We start from the raw sequence: 24,289 nt of genomic DNA, 5'->3' as shown, positions 1-24,289 counted from the left end.
CGCGTTGCAAGCTTGTCATTTTATTTTATCTTTATAAACAATACCAAACATACACATACAAACGACAACTACATAACATGTGCCCAGACCCATCTGCTCACACCCCCATCTCCAGCGCCCACATCACTCTCCACCACATGGCCTCAAACTGCACCATTTTGTGTTTAACCTTCTGAATGAATGATTATATTGAAGATAGAAGCCACCTCTTAATGAGTTCTGAGTGCCGATCAGTTACCCAACAAAATAATACCAATTTATTTGTTTACATTGAGTATAGAATATGTCAGGGATCAACACATTGAGTATAGAATATGTCAGGGATCAACACATTGAGTATAGAATATGTCAGGGATAAACACATTGAGTATAGAATATGTCAGGGATAAACACATTGAGTATAGAATATGTCAGGGATCAACACATTGAGTATAGAATATGTAAGGGATCAACACATTGAGTATAGAATATGTAAGGGATCAACACATTGAGTATAGAATATGTAAGGGATCAACACAATGAGTATAGAATATGTCAGGGATCAACACATTGAGTATAGAATATGTCAGGGATCAACACATTGAGTATAGAATATGTAAGGGATCAACACATTGAGTATAGAATATGTCAGGGATCAACACATTGAGTATAGAATATGTCAGGGATCAACACATTGAGTATAGAATATGTAAGGGATCAACACATTGAGTATAGAATATGGCAGGGATCAACACATTGAGTATAGAATATGTAAAGGATCAACACATTGAGCATAAAATGTGTAAGGAATCAAAACCTAGGAGCTATGAGTTCTCTGAGCATCATGGTGCTTCTTCAGCAAAGCTGCATTTTTATCAGAGCACTGATAGACCCTAAATGTTTATCCTGCTTATACCACGTTCATCACGTCAGCAAACATAACATTAATAACTACGGCAAAACTTCTGATACGAACAACTACTGATAAATAAGCTACTGAAAATGTGATACATTTTTATAGCCAAGGGTTTTGAATGGTTTACCATCATGTCACTACTTCTGCTTTATGACTCTTCTCAACAGTCAGATTTGGCTTGTGCGCTCTCTTAGAGCCAACATCTTGTAGGTCTCCATGTTTTCCAACTGCTCACTGACATCTGAAGTAAATCACAAGCATAACCTTCAGTCAGAAGTCAGGTAGGGGATATAGAACACAACAGGGCTAACATAAGAATAGAGCAATCTGTCATTTACCTGGGAGAGATAAACTGTTAGGTGTCTTCAGGGACCGCTTCAATGACTCCAGTAGTTCGGTTCTCAGCGTCTGCTCAATGTATTCCTATAACACATCAAATGTAGTCTGATCACTATTTCATGTCTTTTTGCTATTGATTTATAATAGTTTATTTATAATTTTAATGGTGCAATAAAAGCAACTAACCCTCAGGTTCTCAAAACCTTCCAACATCTTTTTCTGAGCATTGTCAAACATGGGGTTTTTCGATGAGTCGATGTGCTTGACCAGGAGTTCCTGAGTCTTCTTCAAGGTTCCCTTTCCAGATATCTTTGAAGCCTCTTAAAACACACAATAATTGTTGTTTGTGAACATGAGATAATCTATTATACATGGTACATACACTGAGTGTACAAAACATTAGGAACAAGAGCCTCAATTAATCAGGACATGGACTCTACAAGGTGTTGAAAAAGTTCCACAGGGATTCTGGACAAAGGTTGACTCCAATGTTTCCTACAGTTGTGTCAAGTTGGCTGGATGTCCTTTGAGTGGTGGACCATTCTTAATACACACTCAAACCGGTGTGCCTTGCACCTACTACCATACCCTGTTCAAAGGCACTTAAATATTTTGTCTTGCCCATTCACCCTGAATGGAACAGTCATGACTCAATTTTCTCAAGGCTTAAAAATCCTTCTTTAACCTGTCTCCTCCCCTTCATCTACACTGATTGAAGTGGATTTAACAAGTGACACCAATAAAGGATCATAGCATTCACCTCGTCATTCTATGTCATGAAAAGAGCATGGAACTGTCTTCTACACTCAGTGCATGTATTATCCTCTTCAATACAATAGTCATAATGACATCTAAAATAAAAAACATAGATTGAAATTAGGTAATCACAGCTAGGTTTAAATAATCAAATACGTAATTAGAAGGTTCGTTATTACCTTTATTAAAATCTTGCTGTCTAAAGATTCTTCGTTCATTATAATCAAACTGGTGACTCACCCTCATAACATGGGCACATTATGATCTGGACTTCGTCAGTCAGAGATTCATAAATCACTTTCTTCCTCAGGAGGACATCTCGTTTTAGTTTATCCTTCAAAAAATTTTCCTTTGGGATGGAGAAGATATTTTATTCAGGCACATTTCTCTCTTATAATTTATGTGCCTTGCTTTAGCAAAACCACTCTAGAAGTTTCCATATTTCTGACTTTGGCCCACTACTGCTCAACTGTTTAAAGTAAGCTTGGCAAAACCCCACCTCAAATTTAAATCTATAGCATTCTCACTTAACATTAAACTATTATTGTTCCTGTGTAATAAAACAAATTACTTTTGGACAAACATTTTATTAGCATGCTGTTACATAGTACTGTGGTAATTTCATTTTAATTGCATAGTAATGAGCTGAATGTTTTTGTTACTACTGTACACACACAAGTCACAAGTCCTATGTAACAACAATGTCGCTATACTTATAATCACAAAAATATGACATGTTTAAGAACTTGATGTAAAATGTTACTTTATTACTGTCACGCCTTGGTCTTAGTGTTTTGTGTTTTCGTTATATATTTTGGTCAGGCCAGGGTGTGACAGGGGTTTATGTTATTGTATTTTCGTATTGGGGTTTGTAGTATTTGGGATCGCGGCTGATTAGGGGTGTTGTATAGGCTTGGCTGCCTGAGGCGGTTCTCAATCAGCTGTCAGGTGATTCTCGTTGCCTCTGATTGGGAACCGTATTTAGGTAGCTTGAGCTTCGCTTTGTCTTTCGTGGGTGATTGTTCCTGTCTCTGTGTAGTTTCACCAGATAGGCTGTAATAGTTTCACGTTCCGTTTGTTGTTTTTGGTATTTATTTAGTTATTTCATGTATCGCCGTTTTCTTTATTAAAGACATGAGTAACCACCACGCTGCATTTCGGTCCGACTATCTCTCAACAAACGAAGAACGCCGTTACAATTACCTTATGTCTCACTCATTGTGAAAATATATTTGTTAGTAATTTTGACTTTTAATTGAAATTCTATCAACTATACTGAATGAAAACAAACCCAACATGCAACAATTTCAGAGATTTTACTGAGTTACAGTTCATATAAGGAAATGTGTCAATTGAAATCCTAATCTATAGATTTCACACATGACAGGGAATACAGATATGTATCGGTTGGTCACAGTATTTGGTGTGATGTCCATTTGCGTCATGCAACGCGACACATCTCCTTCGCATTGTGTTGATCAGGCTGTTGATTGTGACCTGTGGAATGATGTCCCACTCCTCTTCAATGGCTGTGCGAAGTTGCTGGATATTGGCAGGAACTGGAACATGCTGTTGTACACTTTGATTCAGCTCATCCCAGACATGCTCAATGGGTGACATGTCTGGTGAAGAAATAGGACATTTTCAGCTTCCAGGAATTGTGTAGAGATCCTTGCGACATGGGGCCGTGCATCATCATGCTGAAACATGAGGTGATGGTAGCGTGATGGTAGTCAGAATCTCGTCACGGTATCTCGGCGCATTCAAATTGCAATTGATAAAATGCAATTGTATTTGTTGTCCGTAGCTTATATCTGCCCATACCATAACCCCACCGCCACCATGGGGCACTCTGTTCACAACGTTGACATCAGGAAATTGCTCTGAAATTACAACGCCATACATGTGGTCTGCAGTTGTGAGAATGGTTGGACGTACTGCCAAATTCTCAAAAACGACGTTGGCTTAAGGTAGAGAAATTAACATCAAATTCTCTGGCGACAGCTGTGGTGGACATTCCTGCAGTCAGCATGCCAATTCTACGCTCCCTCAAAACTTGACATATCTGTGGCATTGTGTTATGTGACAAAACTGCACATTTTAATGTGGCCTTTTATTGTCCCCAGCAAAAAGCACACCTGTGTAAGTATCATGCTGTTTAATCAGCTTCTTGATATTCCACACCTGTCAAGTGGATGGATTATCTTGCCAAAGGAGAAATGCTCATTAAACAAATGTATGCACAACATTTTGGGCAAGTAAGCATTTTGGCATATGGAACATTTCTGTTATCTTTTATTTCAGCTCATGAAACATGGGACCAACACTCCAGATTTTGCATTCAAAATTTTGTTCAGTGTTTTTGATGTGGCTCTGCCGTCGTTGCAAATAAGAATTTCTTCTCAACTAACTTGTCTAGTTAAAGAAAGGTTAATGTCATGAATCCCCCAGTACTGCTGCTCATTCTGTCCACCAGTTCCGGAGGTCGATGTCACCGGCCTTCTAGGCTGCACTGAACTGTGTCATTATGCACATCTGGTTACAATTCCTCACTGATTGTATTTGTATTAATGTGCCCTTGGTTTCCCCATTGGGCTGTCGATTATTGTTCCCATGTCCGTTGGTCGTGTGAGTACCTATGCGTTGTCTTGGCTTCTGTGCTGCGTGTTTTGTGCAGTGTGTATTACGGGTCTCGTCCCGTGTCGTTCTAAGAGGTTTACCCTTGCTCTTTTGTTTGGGTACATCCCAGTGTTTTCTACACGTGTTTGTTTTGGGTGTATTAAAAACTCAGATTATGTATTCCTGCGCCTGTCTCCAAATCCTTTATACCAGCATGACAGTTAAATTAATTAAAATAAGTACTACTCCTACTTCTACTACTGCTACTACTACTACTACTACTACGCTACAATCACTAGGCTATTTCAACTACCACTGAATTTACTAAAGTGAGTTTGCTAGCGGGCAGCTGGGCCATGGCATATTCCCAAAATTCCCTGCACACTGGATAGGGTAATCAATTAACTAGGTGCAGCTAATTTCTCTTACTCGCTGTAGCATCTTGGTGAAAAAGTCACACCCACAACACATGCTGATTCAATGGACTGGATAATGCCTGACATTATGATAGTAGCTAAACTTTTCACTGTGAGAGCACCATTGTCAGGACTTCCGCCGAAGTCAGTCCCTCTCCTTGTTTGGGCGGCGTTCAGCGGTCGACATCACCGGCCTTCTAGCCACCGCCGATCCACTTTACATTTTCCATTTGTTTTGTCTTTGTTTTACACACCTGATTTCAATCCCACAATTACTGGTTCATTATTTAACCCTCTGTTCCCCCATGTTTTTTTGTGAGTGATTGTTTGTTGTATTTTCAGTCTGTCATGGTGTGCATGTATTTGTTACTTTGTATATTTGACAGTTTGAGTAAAAGTACGTTGATTACTCATATCTGCAGTCCTGCGCCTGACTCTCTACACCAGCTACACCTAGGACCCATTACAACCATTGTAGTTACAGTAAGAAGCTTACAAAGCCATAAACACGCTCCAAGCAACAAAGGTTGGCAACCTCTGTTGCATTCCACTAAAAGCTACCCGACTACTACAAATACAGTCACTACTTCTACTAAAACACATTGGCTTTTCTACTACCATAAAAATACTTTTGGAAAGCTAAAGCAAGCACAACATTTCCTTCAGGAAAATTACACAATCTAGTCAAATATATCATGCTTGCAGAGTGCCAATGACAAATCATACCACTATACCTCGGTGGTGAGAAACATCAGATACAGAGACATGGGGGTGTTCTCCCACTCCTTGGCCATGTTGTCTGAGATGATGCTGAAGTTGCAGATCTTCTTATAGATTGATTCTCCTGTTGTTCCAGCATTTCTTTGAAACAATAAATTATAACCACACCATTAGTTGTCCTTTATTCAAATAGGGATAATGAATTGACTAATGTGAAAGAATAATTGGCTCTGTAAGAATAGTACTTACGGGAAAATTACAGCAAATTTCTCATTTATGGCAGCGTACATAGATTCAGCCAACGTTTTGTTGAGGTCTGTGATGTCTCCATTTGTTGACCTACAGAACCCCTTATTCCTGCATAAAGATGACAATGTACGATGGTATCCTCTGCCATCCTTTCTCTAAAAAGAATTTGACAATGGAAAAATATTAGCATATTCTATCAAAAACAAGAAGGACGAATGCACTCTTCTTGCAATTAAAATATGAATTATTGAATTGTTCAATGGAACAACATGCATAAAACTCTGATGCTTTCAGCATGTCTAGCCTTCTGCCGGGACTCTCTGACAAAGTGTAGACATGCCGAATTGCTTTGATAGGTATCACAAGAGATAAGATAACTAGCTACTGTACATAGAGTATATAAACATGATTTTCAGTTAGCTTAAACTCACTGCCTCTGGTGTGATTACTTTCTCCTTGGCAATCTGCAAGCATGATTTTTTTGAATTGGCAACTCCCTCTGACAGGAGTTTTTTAAGGTCGTTGTAATGTTTTGTCATGAGGGATGTGATGGTAGAAAGCTGCTCCTCCAGTGAATCCTTTAGCAGTTGGTACATGTTTGATTTCATCTCAACCTAAGACACAAAATCAAAGAAGGACAATTCATTCTTGACTTACTTTCACTAGATAGATTTTTGCATGTCATACCATCGTCGAGTCGTTGGAGTTGGCCGCTTTGATCAAAGAGAGGATCCCATAGACTCCAGATATATAGTCTTTAACTGCAGTCTTTGAGTGTCTCTCATTCATATCCTCCAGAACTTGTTTGAGTTGTGGTATCTCTGCAACATTAGTGAAAAAAGTTGTTATACAATAAGATATTCAAGATCTGTTTGTCCGTCTCTGAAACCCTAGCCTCAGGTAACAAAGTTGTAGGTAGAGTACATACTGTTACTTTCTGGGGACATCCTACAGGCTCATTTTTATTTGCAGAGCATCATGTGAAATTTTGAATCAACATGTGAAAGTTTATGTGATCACGTGAAAATCCCCATATCCACATGTGAAAGATTGTCACAGATCCCTCCGGAACTGTGTCATTACACACACCTGGTCCCCATTCCCACTGATGGCATTTGTATAAATGTGCCCTTTGTTTCACCATTGGGATGTCGATTATTGTTCCAATGTCCGTTGGTGCGTGTGAGTACCTGTGCTGTGTTATGGCTTTCGTGCCACGTGTATTGCTCAGATGATTATGGATCTCGTCCCGTGTGGTATCATTGTGCGCTTGTGTATATATTCAAGGTACTGCTCGCTCTTTTGTTTGAGTTTCAAACCCTGTATTTTCTACACGTGTTTGTTTGGTCTTCGTCCCCGTGCCTTTACATGGCACGCTGTAATTTGGGTGAAATAAAAACCCTATTACGCATTCCTGCGCCTGTCTCCCGATCCATCATACCAACGTGACAAATATCATCACATGTGAAGTGTTCCAAAACTATATGGTTTCATATGATTTCACATGTGAAATAACATTTTCATGGGATTTTCCACATGTGAAATCATGTGTTTTTTCTGTAAGGGTATACTATGAAGACTAGTGATGTGTCAACCCCCCTAAATGGAAACTATCCACCATTTCCAGGCAAGTTTCAAATTCAGAAGATGAGAGCTCCTGTGAAATTGTGATTTGTACATATGATCAGTGATGAAAAATCTGCATACTGGAACAAAGTTCCTTGTTATTCATCACATCCCACAGTCGGTCAACAAGTGCTAGTACTATTTATGTTACTTGTCCAAGAGAGATTAATCACAGCTCAAAACAGTATTGTTGTCAATTTGTAAAGGCTCAATAGCATAGGTGAGTTCAACAATTTCAGTTGAATGGGTTGAATGAACATGCAAAAATATTACGGTGAAGTCGCAAATAGCTCATTTTTGTAGGGGTTACTGTGGAATTTTAGCGACAATGTTCAACTTGAAAATGATTTTGCTGTTCTTACTACATGTAATAAAAGATTCAATCATCACATTATTATTTGTAGTGGCAGTTTAGACCCAAAACAGTTACTTTCGTTGTTACTCACATCCTTCTCAGACTGTTAGCTACTGTTAGCCAATGTTCATGGTTACAGAAAATAAATTGAATTTCTTAGCTTTTTTTTTGATAACAATGGTGTTTGTCTTGCTGAACGCCTTTCATGTCAACACTTATCTTACCTGTCTGTTCTTGTTCCAGAATGGGATTCTCATCATTCTGAAATTCCTCAGCACTCACTGTAAACACTTGGAAGATCTTTTCCATTTGAATGAAAGGTTTCTGGAAGAGTTGTATGAGAAAAATAAATAAATTATAAATTATATTTTCCATATTAGGCTTTGAAATACAGTAGCTCGGATTCGCCTCGTACCCATGTCTACAGCACAGCCTCGCTTATACACAAAACACAAGGCATTTGATAGAATGGAGTAGATGTTCTTATTTAAAACATTAGAAAGATCTGACTTGAGGTTTATTTAATAGATGGGTAAGAACAATTTACACATTACACTAATGCAGTAAGAGATGGGCTGTATTTCTGTTACATGCCGTTGAAAAACAGTTTTTCAATTACTTTTGAGTATTTTGTCATTTCTATTTGAAAGGCCTTTAAAACTCAATAATTATCTTAAACATTTTTTTTATAGTGGTTCACAAATCCTATCACACCAAATGTGCTGTATGAGTATCAGAAGTTTGATGATCCTGAGGCCTTGAGGTGTTGGTGAATGAGTGGAAGAGCAAGGATCGGTGTTCCGTCAACAGAACAGTTGTAATTCATGCAGCGCGTTATGTCAAGATCGCAGATTTTAGAGAAACAACAAATATCTGCTGAAAACATAAATTATTGTTAATATAACTGCACTGTCCAATTTACAGTAGCTATTACTGCGAAAAAAAATGCCATGCTATTGTTTGAGGAGAGCTCCTAACAACAAAACACTTTTTCACCATGATAGGTTCGATAAATTCACCTCTGAAGGTGAAATGTGTACTTACATGCTGAAATCTTGCTCTGATTTATCATCCAAAGGGTCCCAGAGATAACATGAAGTGTTGTTTTGTTAGATAAAATATTTTTTCATATCCTTAGCCTTTTGTGACTAGGGGGCAGTATTTTCATTTTTGGAAAAATAACGTTCCCGTAGTAAACGGGATATTTTGTCAGGACAAGATGCTAGAATATGCATATAATTGACAGCATAGGATAGAAAACACTCTAAAGTTTCCAAAACTGTAAAAATATTGTCTGTGAGTATAACAGAACTGATATTGCAGGCGAAAGCCTGAGAAAAATCCAATCCGGAAGTGACTCATCTTTTGAAAGCTCTGCGTTCCAATGCGTCCCTATTGAGCAAATGAATGGGCTATCAACCAGATTACTTTTTCTCCGTATTCTCCGTACAGCATTGTGACGTAGTTTTACGCATTTATGTTGAAGAATACCCGTAAGCGGCTACATTGCGCAAGTGGTCACCTGATGGCTCTCAGAGTGATTCTAGCGTAAAATACAGAGGTAGCCATTATTCCAATCGGTCCTACTGAAAAACCAATTGTCCTGGTGGATATATTATCGAATAGATATTTGAAAAACACCTTGAGGATTGATAATAAACAACGTTTGCCATGTTTCGATATTATGGAGCTAATTTTGAATATTTTTTGGCGTTTTCGTGACTGCAATTTCCAGGCGATTTCTTAGCCAAACGTGAAGAACAAACGGAGCTATTTCGCCTACAAAAATTATATTTTTGGAAAAAAGGAACATTGGCTATCTAACTGGGAGTCTCGTGAGTGAAAACATCCAAAGCTCATCAAAGGTAAACTATTTAATTTGATTGCTTTTCTGATTTCTGTGACCAAGTTACCTGCTGCTAGCTGGACAAAATGCTATGCTAGGCTATCGATAAACTTACACAAATGCTTGTCTAGCTTTGGCTGTAAAGCATATTTTGAAAATCTGAGATGACAGGGTGATTAACAAAAGGCTAAGCTGTGTCTCAATATATTTCACTTGTGATTTTCATGAATAGGAATATTTTCTAGGAATATTTATGTCCGTTGCGTTATGCTAATTAGTGTCAGTCGATGATTACGCTCCCGGACCCGGGATAGGGAGTTACTAGAGGTTAAAAGGTCTGTATAACATGCACAATCAATTTTGTATTTCCACTCGTTCAATTTGCAAAGAAAGGAACCTGTGAAAATCTCACCCTAACGTTGTTTCAACAGGTCAAATCACGTTTGTATCTATTACTCAGAGAATCCTAGAAGGTAACAAGACTTCCCTATTTCATTAGGGGTGTAGTATATCCTATAGGACACCATATTTGGTCAGAGAGCGACGCCTTCATGGCATGCCGATGAAGCAGGCAGCCATCACTTGAACAACTGTATCTTTGTCATATTAGCACCAATCGGGGTCAAACAAAGCTAGCTAGATAGTCCCGTAAAGCCCAGCTATTTGACTATCTGGAAACCATGTATATGTTGTAAAATGTAGCTGCTAACCTTGTACCACAGCAAGCCTTTTCCTTTTGGACAAAAATGATAAGGATATCCACTCCCAATAAAGGAGTGGTTCTGGTAGCATGAGACGGAGTCTACAACCCACACAAGTGGCTCAGGTAGTGCAGCTCATCCAGGATGGCACATCAATGCGAGCTGTGGCAAGAAGGTTTGCTGTGTCTGTCAGCGTAGTGTCCAGAGTATGGAGGCACTACCAGGAGACAGGCCAGTACATCAGGAGACATGGAGGAGGCCGTAGGAGGGCAACAACCCAGCAGCAGGACCGCTACCTCCACCTTTGTGCAAGGAGGAGCAGGAGGAGCACTGCCAGAGCCCTGCAAAATGACCTCCAGCAGGCCACAAATGTGCATGTGTCTGCTCAAACGGTCAGAAACAGATTCCATGAGGGTGGTATGAGGGCCCGACGACCACAGGTGGGGGTTGTGCTTACAGCCCAACACCGTGCAGGACGTTTGGCATTTGCCAGAGAACACCAAGATTGGCAAATTCGCCACTGGCACCCTGTGCTCTTCACAGATGAAAGCAGGTTCACACTGAGAACATGTGACAGACGTGACAGTGTCTGGAGACACCGTGGAGAACGTTCTGCTGCCTGCAACATCCTCCAGCATGACCGGTTTGGCGGTGGGTCAGTCATGGTGTGGGGTGGCATTTCTTTGGGGGGCCGCACAGCCCTCCATGTGCTCGCCAGAGGTAGCCTGACTGCCATTAGGTACCGAGATGAGATCCTCAGACCAGATCCTCAGATCCCCTTGTGAGACCATATGCTGGTGCGGTTGGCCCTGGGTTCCTCCTAATGCAAGACAATGCTAGACCTCATGTGGCTGGAGTGTGTCAGCAGTTCCTGCAAGAGGAAGGCATTGATGCTATGGACTGGCCCGCCCGTTCCCCAGTCCTGAATCAAATTGAGCACATCTGGGACATCATGTCTCGCTTTAGTCCAGGTCTGGGAGTAGATCCCTCATGAGACCATCCGCCACCTCATCAGGAGCATGCCCCGGCGTTGTAGGGAGGTCATACAGGCACGTGGAGGCCACACACACTACTGAACCTCATTTTGACTTGTTTTAAGGACATTACATCAAAGTTGGATCAGCCTGTAGTGTGGTTTTCCACTTTAATTTTGAGTGTGACTCCAAATCCAGACCTCCATGGGTTGATACATTTGATTTCCATTGATCATTTTTGTGTGATTTTGTTGTCAGCACATTCAACTATGTAAAGAAAAAGGTATTTAATAAGAATATTTCATTCATTCAGATCTAGGATGTGTTATTTTAGTGTTCCCTTTATTTTTTTGAGCAGTGTATTATCCTACATTCAATTCCCATTTCCAAACCTCAAAGTGTTTCCTTTCAAATGGTACCAAGAATATGCATATCCTTGCTTCAGGGCCTGAGCTACAGGCAGTTAGATTTGGGTATGTAATTTAGGTGAAAATTCAAAAAAGGGGGCTGTCCCTAAGAAGTTGAAGAAGGTTGAACTGCAGGGTGACTTACAAAGTCAGGATAATGCAGTAAAAAAACATTTAAAGTAAGCTTGACTTTGAATCATATATACAGATCTGCTATGTTAATTTGACCAGTTTCTCTCAAATGGCAACAAAATCATACAGCAACAGTAAATGTGAACTATAATGTGGATTATAATTCATATACATTTTTTATAGTGTTTGATAGATGTTTTGTTTGGGAAAATCTTGTCTCATATTTTAAAGTGGAAATTACAAACTTTGGAAGCCTTTTTAAACCTTAAATACACAAGGAAATCGACATTTCCAGGATAATTCTCTCACAACAGTGATCAAATTAAGATAGCAGATCTGTACACAATGTTGTTAATGCCACACTATCACTACAGTCTTTCAACCCCCTTAGCGCCTCCATCTGCACTTTTGATTACACCACAATCATGGTAAGGCACAGTATCTTATTTCTGACACTAATGCAGCGAGTAATAAGGGACCACAAAGCTTCAAGATACAAGAAACTGGATTTCTGAATTACTTACAATTTGAAATGCCATTCCATAAAGTTGTATTTTATTGCACAATGATAGCAATACTACAATAGGATGTGGCACCAACAATTCATTAGATATTGTGCAAACAGGAAATAGTTGTAGGACAATCTATTGATAATAAAATATATATATATATAATTTATGCAGAATAACTGGAAGAGGGTGTTATCTGATCAAACAAATATCAACTTCGGTAGAGTGTGGCGACAACAAACATTGAAACTCTCTTCAGAAAGAAAAGGGTCATAATTACCTACCGAATATGTCAACGGTTTATAAATGGAGTCTTGCACCGGTTTTTGTTTATTATCAGAAGATACAGAGCATATGTTTATTTAATGTAAAAGCTTGGGAAACTTTTGGGATCAAGTAGCCCAGCTTATGTCTTACTTGAATGTCAATTTTACAAACTGCATTTTAATCGATAGTGTTAATTATTAACAACAGCAAGTAAAAAGTTTAAGACTTGGTGTAAATTTAAAAAGATGAGTGCCAAAAGTTTTTGCAAAGTGGATAGAATGACTATTTTCCTATCGGATCTAAAGTTTATAATTGAAATGTATCTTTTGTATAATGAGTCCAAGGGCAGACAAATCATGGACAAATAACATGATTATAGCTTAATACAGATTCCTTCTCAAATATTTAAGGCAACTGAAGAGGAGTGAAGAATGTGACAAACTGTATAAGTATTGTAATGTATTTTATATATATATATAACATTGTATGTAATTAGTATTACGAATCTGTGTTGGTTTGTGTATAATCATCAGATTTGGATGTATCTCCTTATGGGTGATGTTTTTAGTGTTATTTTAAATGTAACATGACGTTTTTTCGTGAAGAGAAATTGGTCCGCTTCATAAAGCACTATGTAGATTCTACACATCATCTACAACCGTATATCACGCTCTATAAAGATTCATAATGTGGCGTAACTGTGTGACCAATTTATATGTTCACAATTATTCATTTTTTATAGAGCATAAAATACATTATAGATTATTTGTGACCCATTTATGCAGTGATTATGAAGCCTATATGAATTCTTTATGAAGACTTATGAAGAAATAAATAATAACACAAGCCAGATGGTATTAATGCTTTAGTGCAGCACAATTTACCAAGTAATATTATTGGGAGCAGCTGTAAACAACACCATGAGGTAGTTTGGTGTCTAGTCAATACGAATGTACTCAAATGTTTCTCTTAGAGTTTACACAGTTGAGGGTGTTTTGGTGAGCATGAGTCCAAGTCACAGTTATTCAAGTCACAAGCAAGTCTCAAGTCACCAGGTCTGAGTCTCAAGTCGAGTCCCAAGTAGAACGGGTCAAGATTTTGGTCAAGTCCAAGTCGGACATTCTATGAGTAAGTCAAGTCAAACGTAGCCAAGTCTCGAGTAAAGTAAAAAATGATTGTTCAACTACAAATCTGTGTCTATTTACTGACACTGCCAGACAACCCTTTTCATTATTTTGTCCACAACACATTTTTATTAGCAGTCTTAAAGGGCATGAAATCAGCAGAAGGCAAGGCAGGTTGACGTGCTCAGAGTGTAGATTTATTTACAGGTCTTGGTGATCCAATGGTGAAAGAGCAATATCATACAAAATATACAAGTAGATTTACCAAATGTCCATGGGTAATAGCCCAAAATAAATAGCCTCTGCATCAGGCTTAACCTGTCCTATCTGAACAGACACAGGTAGAGGCCACAACTGTACAGCCTCCCCTTGAGAAACCAAATGCATGTGTCTAACAGGAGCTCAAACAGGTAGGCCTACAAAATATAAGCACTTGGCCCCCAAGACCATACAATTACCCAATTGGCAATTACAACTGATAAACTGGATCTACAATGTAAAAGGCCATTTCCACATCCATTGTTACAATGGTATATAAATCTTAATCAGACAATGATTATTCTTGATATTTCAACACCATGCATACGTGGAACAATAATTTTCTCTTATTCAATGTTCTGGCTCAAACGCGTGGAGCACAGGTCACGTAGTATATTTCTATGGGCATTGAGGCACGCACTCCTATTACTCACAACAAAAATGACAGACATATGACACAGACACACAGAACTCTGACATAAACCGGGAAATATGAACAAAGAAAACCATGCACCTGATCCTATAGCTGTACAGAAAATCAGCAATCTGTTTGCTAGCTCACCCGACCTGTGTTGATTGACAGTTTTCTAGTCCAATCAGAGTACAGAGTGTGCGTTTCACTAGCCAATCTGTTACAGTTATTTTTGCAAGGATGACGCCTACTGTCTCTGGATGCATGGAGAGTAATCCACATAGACTCTGTGCCACAAAATGAGTGACAAAACGTTACAAAACCTGGCCAGATAATGTCAAGTCATCAGTCTCAAGTCAAAGTCGAGTCCTGAGTCGTGAGGCTCCTGTAATCAGACAATGATTATTCTTGATTATTCCAAGTCAAGTCTCAAGTTAATGTTTCAGACTCGAGTCCAAGTCATGTGACTCTAGCTTTGTGATGTGTACATAAAAACTAACCTTTTTCACAACTTCGTCGTTGAACCTCTCTCCCAACATTATCTTAGCTTGTTCATTTCTGTGCTGGATGCAGCCTCGTTTCCGCTCAGCTGCTCCTTTCTGATTGAAAAGCAAAATATAGAACATTATCATTTAGACAGTTTTGAAGGATCTTAACATCAGTTTTAGCTGGTGTAGGTGTTGATTACCTTTTCCAGGTCGAGGTGCAGTTCAGTGTTCTTTAAAACTGGTGATCTATAATTGTAATACTTATGTTAGAAATGTAAATTTCTCTATGGGCACATACATTATAGCTGTGTTGCTCGATTGTTCCACTATACATTGTGTACATTGCAGACCTGCTTGTGGCATGCACAATTTTAAGTATTTGCAAATAATAAATTAAGATAGCTGCGTAATCTAAATGAATTCTGAGGTGAGGGAAAGTTCAGCCACTAATAATTTCAGTTTGTGCACAAATGTAACGCAAATAAAACGTTTAATAGTATTTTATTAGGATCCCCAATTAGTTGCGGCTAATCTTCCTGGAGTCCAAACAGGGAACAACCAAACAGATTAAATACATAAATATACATATCACTACATTTACATTATACTTTTGTCATTCAGCTGACACTCCCATCCAGAGCAACCCACAGCTAGTGCATTCATCTTAAAAGTTGAGCTGACAGCCGGTTTGCACTGATTCGCTATGGCTTTAGTCATCTATCTAACAAGAAGGAAAGATTTTATTAATGTAATAGAAAGCTATGAACTTTTACTTTCACCTGGAACTATTATTTATGTCTGAGAATAAAACACTTTTCAACCTATATGATCTAGTAAACAGTACAATTATAATAAAACATACAAATATGATGATATGCAGAAATAAGCATGTTTATGAATAAGCCTTTTCATACTTTATAATATGTCCATATATTGGTATAATCTGTTATAATCTCCCCCAAAATATTTAACTTTCTTTATTACTTTACCAAATATATCATAACATTTGTGATAGTCAAAATCTGTGAAATTTGTGAACATCTAAATCAACAATTGGGCCTTTTAAAATAGCTTGCGTCCCTCCTATAGACAAGGGGAGAAGGGCTATGTAAAGGGCTACATTCTTTTGTCATTCTGAGCATATGCAATGGATCTGCCTCCAAAGTAAAACAAATGTTTGACTTCCACACAAATGTACTTCTTTACTTATGTTAGGTTTAAGGAGGTGCGTAGGTTACATTCTTTATCATACAGCTATCAAAGTTATGCATTTAGATCAGCCAGCTTGAGTCAAATTCAGCGATTGCTTTGCCATGTCTGTGCATACAAATACGATTTGAAAAAATATGGCCCTTTATAATGTCCACGGGATGCTGTATATAGCATTTTAATGAAAGAGATGGAGACACGCACACAGTCGAAAAAGAGTAATACATCTATATAGCATTTTAATGAAAGAGATGGAGACACGCACACAGTCGAAAAAGAGTAATAAATCTATATAGCATTTTAATGAAAGAGATGGAGACACGCACACAGTCGAAAAAGAGTAATACATCTATATAGCATTTTAATGAAAGAGATGGAGACACGCACACAGTCGAAAAAGAGTAATACATCTATATAGCATTTTAATGAAAGAGATGGAGACACGCACACAGTCGAAAAAGAGTAATACATCTATATAGCATTTTAATGAAAGAGATGGAGACACGCACACAGTCGAAAAAGAGTAATACATCTATATAGCATTTTAATGAAAGAGATGGAGACACGCACACAGTCGAAAAAGAGTAATACATCTATATAGCATTTTAATGAAAGAGATGGAGACACGCACACAGTCGAAAAAGAGTAATACATCTATATAGCATTTTAATGAAAGAGATGGAGACACGCACACAGTCGAAAAAGAGTAATACATCTATATAGCATTTTAATGAAAGAGATGGAGACACGCACACAGTCGAAAAAGAGTAATACATCTATATAGCATTTTAATGAAAGAGATGGAGACACGCACACAGTCGAAAAAGAGTAATACATCTATATAGCATTTTAATGAAAGAGATGGAGACACGCACACAGTCGAAAAAGAGTAATACATCTATATAGCATTTTAATGAAAGAGATGGAGACACGCACACAGTCGAAAAAGAGTAATACATCTATATAGCATTTTAACATATTAAAACAAAATAAGAAGCACTCAAAATGTATTGTAGATGAGTAGCCAGACTACTGCTTAAATGTATTGTAGATGAGTAGCCAGACTACTGCTTAAATGTATTGTAGATGAGTAGCCAGACTACTGCTTAAATGTATTGTAGATGAGTAGCCAGACTACTGCTTAAATGTTGCTGTAATAGGCTTACATGTTTCTCCTTTGCATGGTGTTTTGGTGCAAGTTTTGTTTTTTGGTAATTCATTCTGAAGAGTTAATAACCAAAACCTGCAATATTTAATAGCCTACAGTAGCTAGGACTGTGGCTCGTGTCTGTACACTTTCCCTCCGCTGTGCGCTGTAAACGGGACACAGGAAAGCAGCACAATTCACTTTGAATTCACCGATCTGAGTGCAGACTGCAATTTCACAAAGTAGAGGATTCAAATGTTGACTCATTTGTACTCGCTTGTCCTATTGTCCTTTAGTAGTAACCGTCATGTGAATCGTTTATCTTATAACCTTTTGACAACCTTGATGGCATTTTCTGTAGATTACAGCAATGAACCGTTCGAACCAAAACTTGGATATTTAGCCTACGACATGGACATTTAGTCTAGACCATGTTTAAACTTTCGGTTCATTAGAAGATTCAGTTTGTGTCAATAGTGATGATATGACAAAGTGCATTGGCTGGTGTGTGTGTGTGTGTGTGTGTGTGTGTGTGTGTGTGTGTGTGTGTGTGTGTGTGTGTGTGTGTGTGTGTGTGTCTGGCAGGAGGGGTGTGTCTGAAGCAATGCACTGCCATTTAGCATGCAGCACTTTGGCAGTGTTTGCTGTGACTTGTAGTGCAGCATCATCATCATTGAGCAATTGAATATGACAACTTTCAGGATGAATTAAACCACTGTATTTATTTATCAATATATTTATTGCGTAATGTGTCTTCAAACTGATTTCTATATATACTTTCCTAACCCTAAAATGTGTTTAAGTAATCTACAAGATCAGAGTATGTTTAACTCTACCTGTTGATGCTGAAAATGAAACGAATATGCATAAAGGGTGTTCTTTCATTGATCCCTATATTCTGAACCTGTTCTCTCGATGTATTTGACTGAGTCTGTCAACAAAACTCCAATTAAAGGTAGAGTACACTGTATTTAAAGGAATTTCTTAATTAAGATAAACATACTGAAAGCCATATTGAATAAAAACTCAACGATAAAATCGCTTGGCAAGTGGGAGGATTTTCAGAGGTGGAATTAAATGTATTCAGTGAGGTCAAGGGAACCACGCCTGCAAAGCCCGCTACACACCTGCATAAGGTAAGTCTGAATTCCAACTAATGAGAAGTGAGTAGGAAAGGTGTACAATTCCTAAGTCAGAATCAGCCCCTATAGATTTCAGGATACAAAGGATCACTGGTTTAAAAATCAGGCAGGAAAATATACAAGCCCCAGCTCACCCCAGGTAGTTCTTAGGGTTGATGTCATCTGTCTTGGTGCAGATGAAGGTGATATTCTCACATTCTCCGCCTTGTATCAGATAACTGAAGCTGCTTTCCAAAATCATCCATGGCTCTCTTTCAGAGGCGGCCCGTTGGATGTCATTCACGATCCACACAGACGAGCACTGACTTAAATGCTTTAAAAATAGAGTGTTAATACAAAAGTGCATGTTGATGTACTTTTCCGACACCTCAAAAGAAAATGAAAGGTCTTATTATATCAAAGTGGACAATCTGTCCTACAGTTGCCCATAACCTTGGCTTGACATTACTTGAGAAAGTCATGCGCCATTGTTATTGTTTTTGTTTTGTTGATGAAGCGGAGGTGAGCAGCGTCGTCCAACGAAGTAAAACATTGTTGCAGTACATATTCTGCTGTTCCATCTTGCGTGAAATTATGTCTGAGGGAAAAAATGTAGTTTGTTTTTTGCAGCATATTCTTTGCTGTTTTAATATCGCACACAGAAGTGGCAGTTATACCATTAAAGCTGGAATCCTTAATGGGGAAACTGCCATGTCAATTTGGGATATTACAACCACAAATAAGTTAATGCAAACAACAAACTGTTTTTTTTCTGAGAGATCGCTCCAGATTCAAAGTGAAATTTGATGGTTTAGTAGATCCCCAGGATGTCGGGGGACTCCGTCAAAACCGTCCACCAGGGGCACAAAAGAGAAAAAGAAGTTCCTCACCTCCATTTAGTCAACTAAACAAAAACAACCAGTGGGCGACCAGTAGTGCTGTTTCACCTTTCAAAGATCTCAGTTTTAAGGATTAAGCTGTAGATCTCTTGGCCGAAAAATTGGCAGGTCCTGGTAAAATTTTACCAATCACATTGCTCAGGGAGATAAAAAGAAGTGCGAGTCATTATAAATGGCAGATTGAGACCATAAGAGGAAAATAAATTAATACCGATTTCCACATATTATCTCTGGTCTTGTTGCAGTCCCCAGTTCCAGGAAGATCCAACAGCACAATGTGTTCCAGAAGCTCTTTGGTGTTGGGCACCTTAATTGTCACACACTTCACAAGTGGCCAGTAGTGTTTTACTGCCATCTTATTATCACTCCTTGTGTAACAGGCAATCTTTCCAGAAAGCTCTGATGCCTGTCAGTGTCAAAAGCATAGCTCTCTCAAAATATACTTATACATTATTTATTTTGTTGATCGACCCAGACATGTTTAAAGGTAGACTCAGCAAAATGACGTTTTAATGAGCAGCACCGCTGATATTGAAACAAGATGCAAGATTTCGTTCTCACAGTCACACACAGTATCTGCACATGTGCAAGAGTTCGCTTCACCCTGTTCACAGGATGTTAGCCAGTGCACCTAAACAGCAGAGAAGTTGAGCCTCACGTTTCAACGCTTTCAGTTGTTGCGGAAATTGACCCACTATGCTTTTTATTTTCTGCATCTACGTCGCTGAGTTTACCTTTAAGTCTATATTCAGCTATTGCCTGTGTCACTAAAAACATTCTCAATGTGTGGGGAAAAAACATCAGCCAGGATTTTAGTTTATGTACAAACTAATCAATTAATTTGGGGGGAAATTATATACTTGGAATGTAGTTTTGTTCACAGATTTTTCAAGAGTCACATTCTATGAATAATATTTATACTTCCCCATATATTTGTTAAATGTAAATAATGTTTTGCATTTTTTATTGAAAGTAAACTAACAAGCTTTTCATTATTGACAAAATTAAAGACAACATGTGACTCTGATTGAATTAATTAATTTAAAAAGTTGTTGATTAACCAATTAATCTGCACAAATTTCCTAATTATATGTTAAAAAAAAAGAAGATTTTTACCGTGCCACATGAAATCATCTTAACAGTGTTTGTTGGTGATAGAAATTCTGGAATTTCTCGGAAATGCTCCCCTTTCATCAGGTCTTTTAAACTTTTCCCAACTCCATCTTTTCCGTAAAAGGCCTGAATTTTTGCAGTTGCCACCCTGACTAATTCTTCATTTTTGTTGTCATTTTCATCAGACATGACATCCTGATGAGATTTATATCATCTTCCCATTCCTAAAACAAAAATTATCATGTGTGAATTGCATTTAGAATATTAAATTTTTACTAACCATTGATTAGTAATTTATGTATTACTCTTTCACACAGCAATTCGGTAAGAATGACCTGTTAGCCTACTAATGGAAAACGTAGCACCCCCCCATAGATAGTACTCGTTTGTGCTCTTAGGGCCACTGACATCACATAAAACAGCTTAAACTTCCCTATTTCAATTGATATTTCGCTAAGCTCCTCTCCAAATTGTTAAGCAACCAATTGGAGCGCTCCAGTGGATAGCAACTGTTCCTAACTAAGCTTGAATCTGACCAGCCTCCAGCAAGCTCTTAAACGCATAGCCAATTATTGTAATGGCAAAAAACTGAGCATTTTCATTAAAAAAGTAATAGTTTAAATAATTGAACAATGCACAAGGGGGGGGGGGGGGGGGTCAATTGAAGGGTCAATTGAAAGTAAAGGTTTTGGAATCAATTAAGAATAACATCAATGGTCATAGTTTTAGAGACATTGATTACATTACAATAGATAAAGCTACCTTTTTTGAAATGAATTCAATTTCTGCCTCGTAGCTGTAGTTAGTCATGTTGGCCTCCACCTGAATCATGACTGAGGTACACGCGCTGATGTTTGCACCATTGGGCAGACAATTCGGCTCACCCAAGATGGCATTTATCAAAGAGCTCTTACCAGCTCCTGTCTTCCCAAATACTCCAACTAAGACTTTGTTTTTAACACCTGTCCTTAACTTTGTCATTTTACCCCTGTAAAAAAGTACAAAGCATAATCAAATGTAATTTTTTCAAGAAATTGTACATACAATGTGAAACACTTTGAGTTTAGTTTTTTAGTTGCAAATAGTGACCTGGCTGTGATTGTGCCAGAGGTTAGCTGTATGATTTTTTAAATTTTATGGTTCATATTTAAGTAATGCAATGTCCACATTAAGTTAGTAAATCAGACAACTTGTGCTTTCAAGAGTCAGTCGGTAAACATTATTTTATATGGGATGGAGGCGGTTATCATGACGTGAGGGCAGCGTTTTCATTTATTCAATTATTCAAATTACACATATTTTACATTTTTATTTTACATTTTTGTGAGTGCTTACTTGAGGTAGTCAATGAATTCCTTCTTGGGAAGAGTTTTTAGTTTCTCAAGGACTTGTGTCACACACGTCTCTGCTGCCTTCATGGCTTGTCTCTCTGTGTTATTACATACAATGAACATGAATTAGTATGAATGTCTAGATATTTTGGGCGATTAACTATAGCAAAACAATCTATCCGGTTTTGTAATAAAAGAGTAACTTTAGAAGTACTTACCGAATTTAGAGGTTGGTTGTGTAGGTTTGGAGAAACACGGTTGCTTTGGTGGTGTACTGGTTGAAGGGAAGGTAGGAGGATTTTTTCTTTTGCCTGAGAAAAAACATAAATCGTTACTGTAATATTTATTTTTATACAATTAAGCTCCAAAACCTTGTTTATTCTTTAAGAATGGTGCTGGCATAAATGATTAAATGAGCAGGGTACATAATGCCTTTTTATATACAAAACAAAATAATCTGTACCTTGTGGACTAATGCTGGGAGCTGCCGCCTTACACAATGGAACGTTGCAAGATAAAGGAAAGTAAATACATGTTGTTTTAAATAAACCATCATATAGCATCATCCTTCATTTACACTAAGACTACATACATGTTGTTTTAAATAAACCCATCATATAGCATCATCCTTCATTTACACTAAGACTACATACATGTTGTTTTAAATAAACCCATCATATAGCATCATCCTTCATTTACACTAAGACTACATACATGTTGTTTTAAATAAACCCATCATATAGCATCATCCTTCATTTACACTAAGACTACATACATGTTGCTTTAAATAAACCCATCATATAGCATCATCCTTCATTTACACTAAGACTACATACATGTTGTTTTAAATAAACCCATCATATAGCATCATCCTTCATTACACTAAGACTACATACATGTTGTTTTAAATAAACCCATCATATAGCATCATACTTCATTTACACTAAGACTACATACATGTTGTTTTAAATAAACCCATCATATAGCATCATCCTTCATTTACACTAAGACTACATACATGTTGTTTTAAATAAACCCATCATATAGCATCATCCTTCATTTACACTAAGACTACATACATGTTGTTTTAAATAAACCCATCATATAGCATCGTCCTTCATTTACACTAAGACTACATACATGTTGTTTAAATAAACCCATCATATAGCATCGTCCTTCATTTACACTAAGACTACATACAGTGTTGTTTTAAATAAAACCATCATATAGCAATCATCCTTCATTATTACACTAAGACTACATACTGTTGTTTTAAATAAACCCATCATATAGCAATCACCTTCAGTTACACTAAGACTACATACATGTTTGTTTTAAAAAGAACCCATCAATAGGCATCATCCTTCATTTACACTAAGACTACATACATGTTGTTTTAAATAAACCCATCATATAGCTCATCCTTCATTTACCACTAAGACTACATACATGTGTTTTTAAATAAACCATCATATAGCATCATCCTTCATTTACACTAAGTGACATACCAGTTGTTTTAAATAAACCCATCATATAGCATCATCCTCATTTACACTAAGATACATACATGTTGTTTTAAATAAACCATCATATAGCATCATCCTTAATTTACACTAAGACTACATACATGTTGTTTAAATAAACCATCATATAGCATATCCTTCATTTACACTAAGACTACATACATGTTGTTTTAAATAAAACCATCATAGCATCATCCTTCATTTACACTAAGACTACATACATGTTGTTTTAAATAAACCCATCATATAGCATCATCCGTTCATTACACTAAGACTACATACATGTTGTTTTAAATAAAACCATCATATAGCATCATCCTTCATTTACACTAAGACTACATACATGTTGTTTTAAATAAACCATCATATAGCATCATCCTTCATCTAACACTAAGACGACATACATGTTGTTTTTAAATAAAACCATCATTATAGCATCATCCTTCATGTACACTAAGACTACACACATGTTGTTTTAAATAAACCCATTCATATAGCATCATCCTTCATTACACTAAGACTACATACATGTTGTTTTTAAATAAACCCATCATATAGCATCGTCCTTCATTTACACTAAGACTACATACATGTTGTTTTAAATAAAACCATCATATAGCATCATCCTTCATTTACACTAAGACTACATACATGTTGTTTTAAATAAACCCATCATATAGCATCATCCTTCATTTACACTAAGACTACATACATGTTGTTTTAAATAAACCCATCATATAGCATCATCCTTCATTTACACTAAGACTACATACATGTTGTTTTAAATAAACCCATCATATAGCATCATCCTTCATTTACACTCACACTAAAGACTACATACATGTTTTTTAAA

General features: G+C 37.5%; 1 protein-coding gene across 6 annotated transcripts; it reads right to left on the bottom strand.

Moving 5' to 3' along the window:
- Positions 1–22,510, bottom strand: LOC116352831 (nuclear GTPase SLIP-GC-like). 6 transcript variants are annotated; one of them, XM_031818869.1, is made up of 17 exons: positions 22,132–22,226; positions 21,918–22,011; positions 21,345–21,570; positions 20,586–20,806; positions 19,681–19,875; positions 18,726–18,904; positions 15,294–15,339; positions 15,106–15,204; positions 8,200–8,299; positions 6,682–6,815; positions 6,426–6,608; positions 5,995–6,149; positions 5,760–5,886; positions 2,231–2,339; positions 1,421–1,554; positions 1,234–1,318; positions 1–1,136 (listed from the first exon to the last, which is right to left on the bottom strand). In XM_031818869.1, the coding sequence occupies exons 4-17, from the start codon at positions 20,769–20,771 to the stop codon at positions 1,063–1,065; spliced, it is 1,806 nt and encodes a 601-aa protein (XP_031674729.1). In that variant the 5' UTR covers positions 20,772–20,806; positions 21,345–21,570; positions 21,918–22,011; positions 22,132–22,226; the 3' UTR covers positions 1–1,062. The 6 variants fall into 6 exon arrangements, with proteins under 6 accessions (XP_031674729.1, XP_031674728.1, XP_031674732.1 ...); XM_031818868.1 differs by lacking the exons at positions 19,681–19,875; positions 20,586–20,806 and adding an exon at positions 22,377–22,509 and having other exon boundaries at positions 22,132–22,224; XM_031818870.1 differs by lacking the exons at positions 1–1,136; positions 1,234–1,318; positions 1,421–1,554; positions 19,681–19,875; positions 20,586–20,806 and adding exons at positions 1,977–2,085; positions 22,377–22,510 and having other exon boundaries at positions 22,132–22,224.
- Positions 22,511–24,289: the final 1,779 nt, after the last annotated feature.

This window comes from Oncorhynchus kisutch, unplaced genomic scaffold (assembly GCF_002021735.2).
Source record: "Oncorhynchus kisutch isolate 150728-3 unplaced genomic scaffold, Okis_V2 scaffold1674, whole genome shotgun sequence".
Taxonomy (NCBI): Eukaryota; Metazoa; Chordata; class Actinopteri; order Salmoniformes; family Salmonidae; genus Oncorhynchus; species Oncorhynchus kisutch.
The sequence above is the reverse complement of the archived record's forward strand: the minus strand, read 5'-3'. Positions and strand labels throughout refer to the sequence as shown.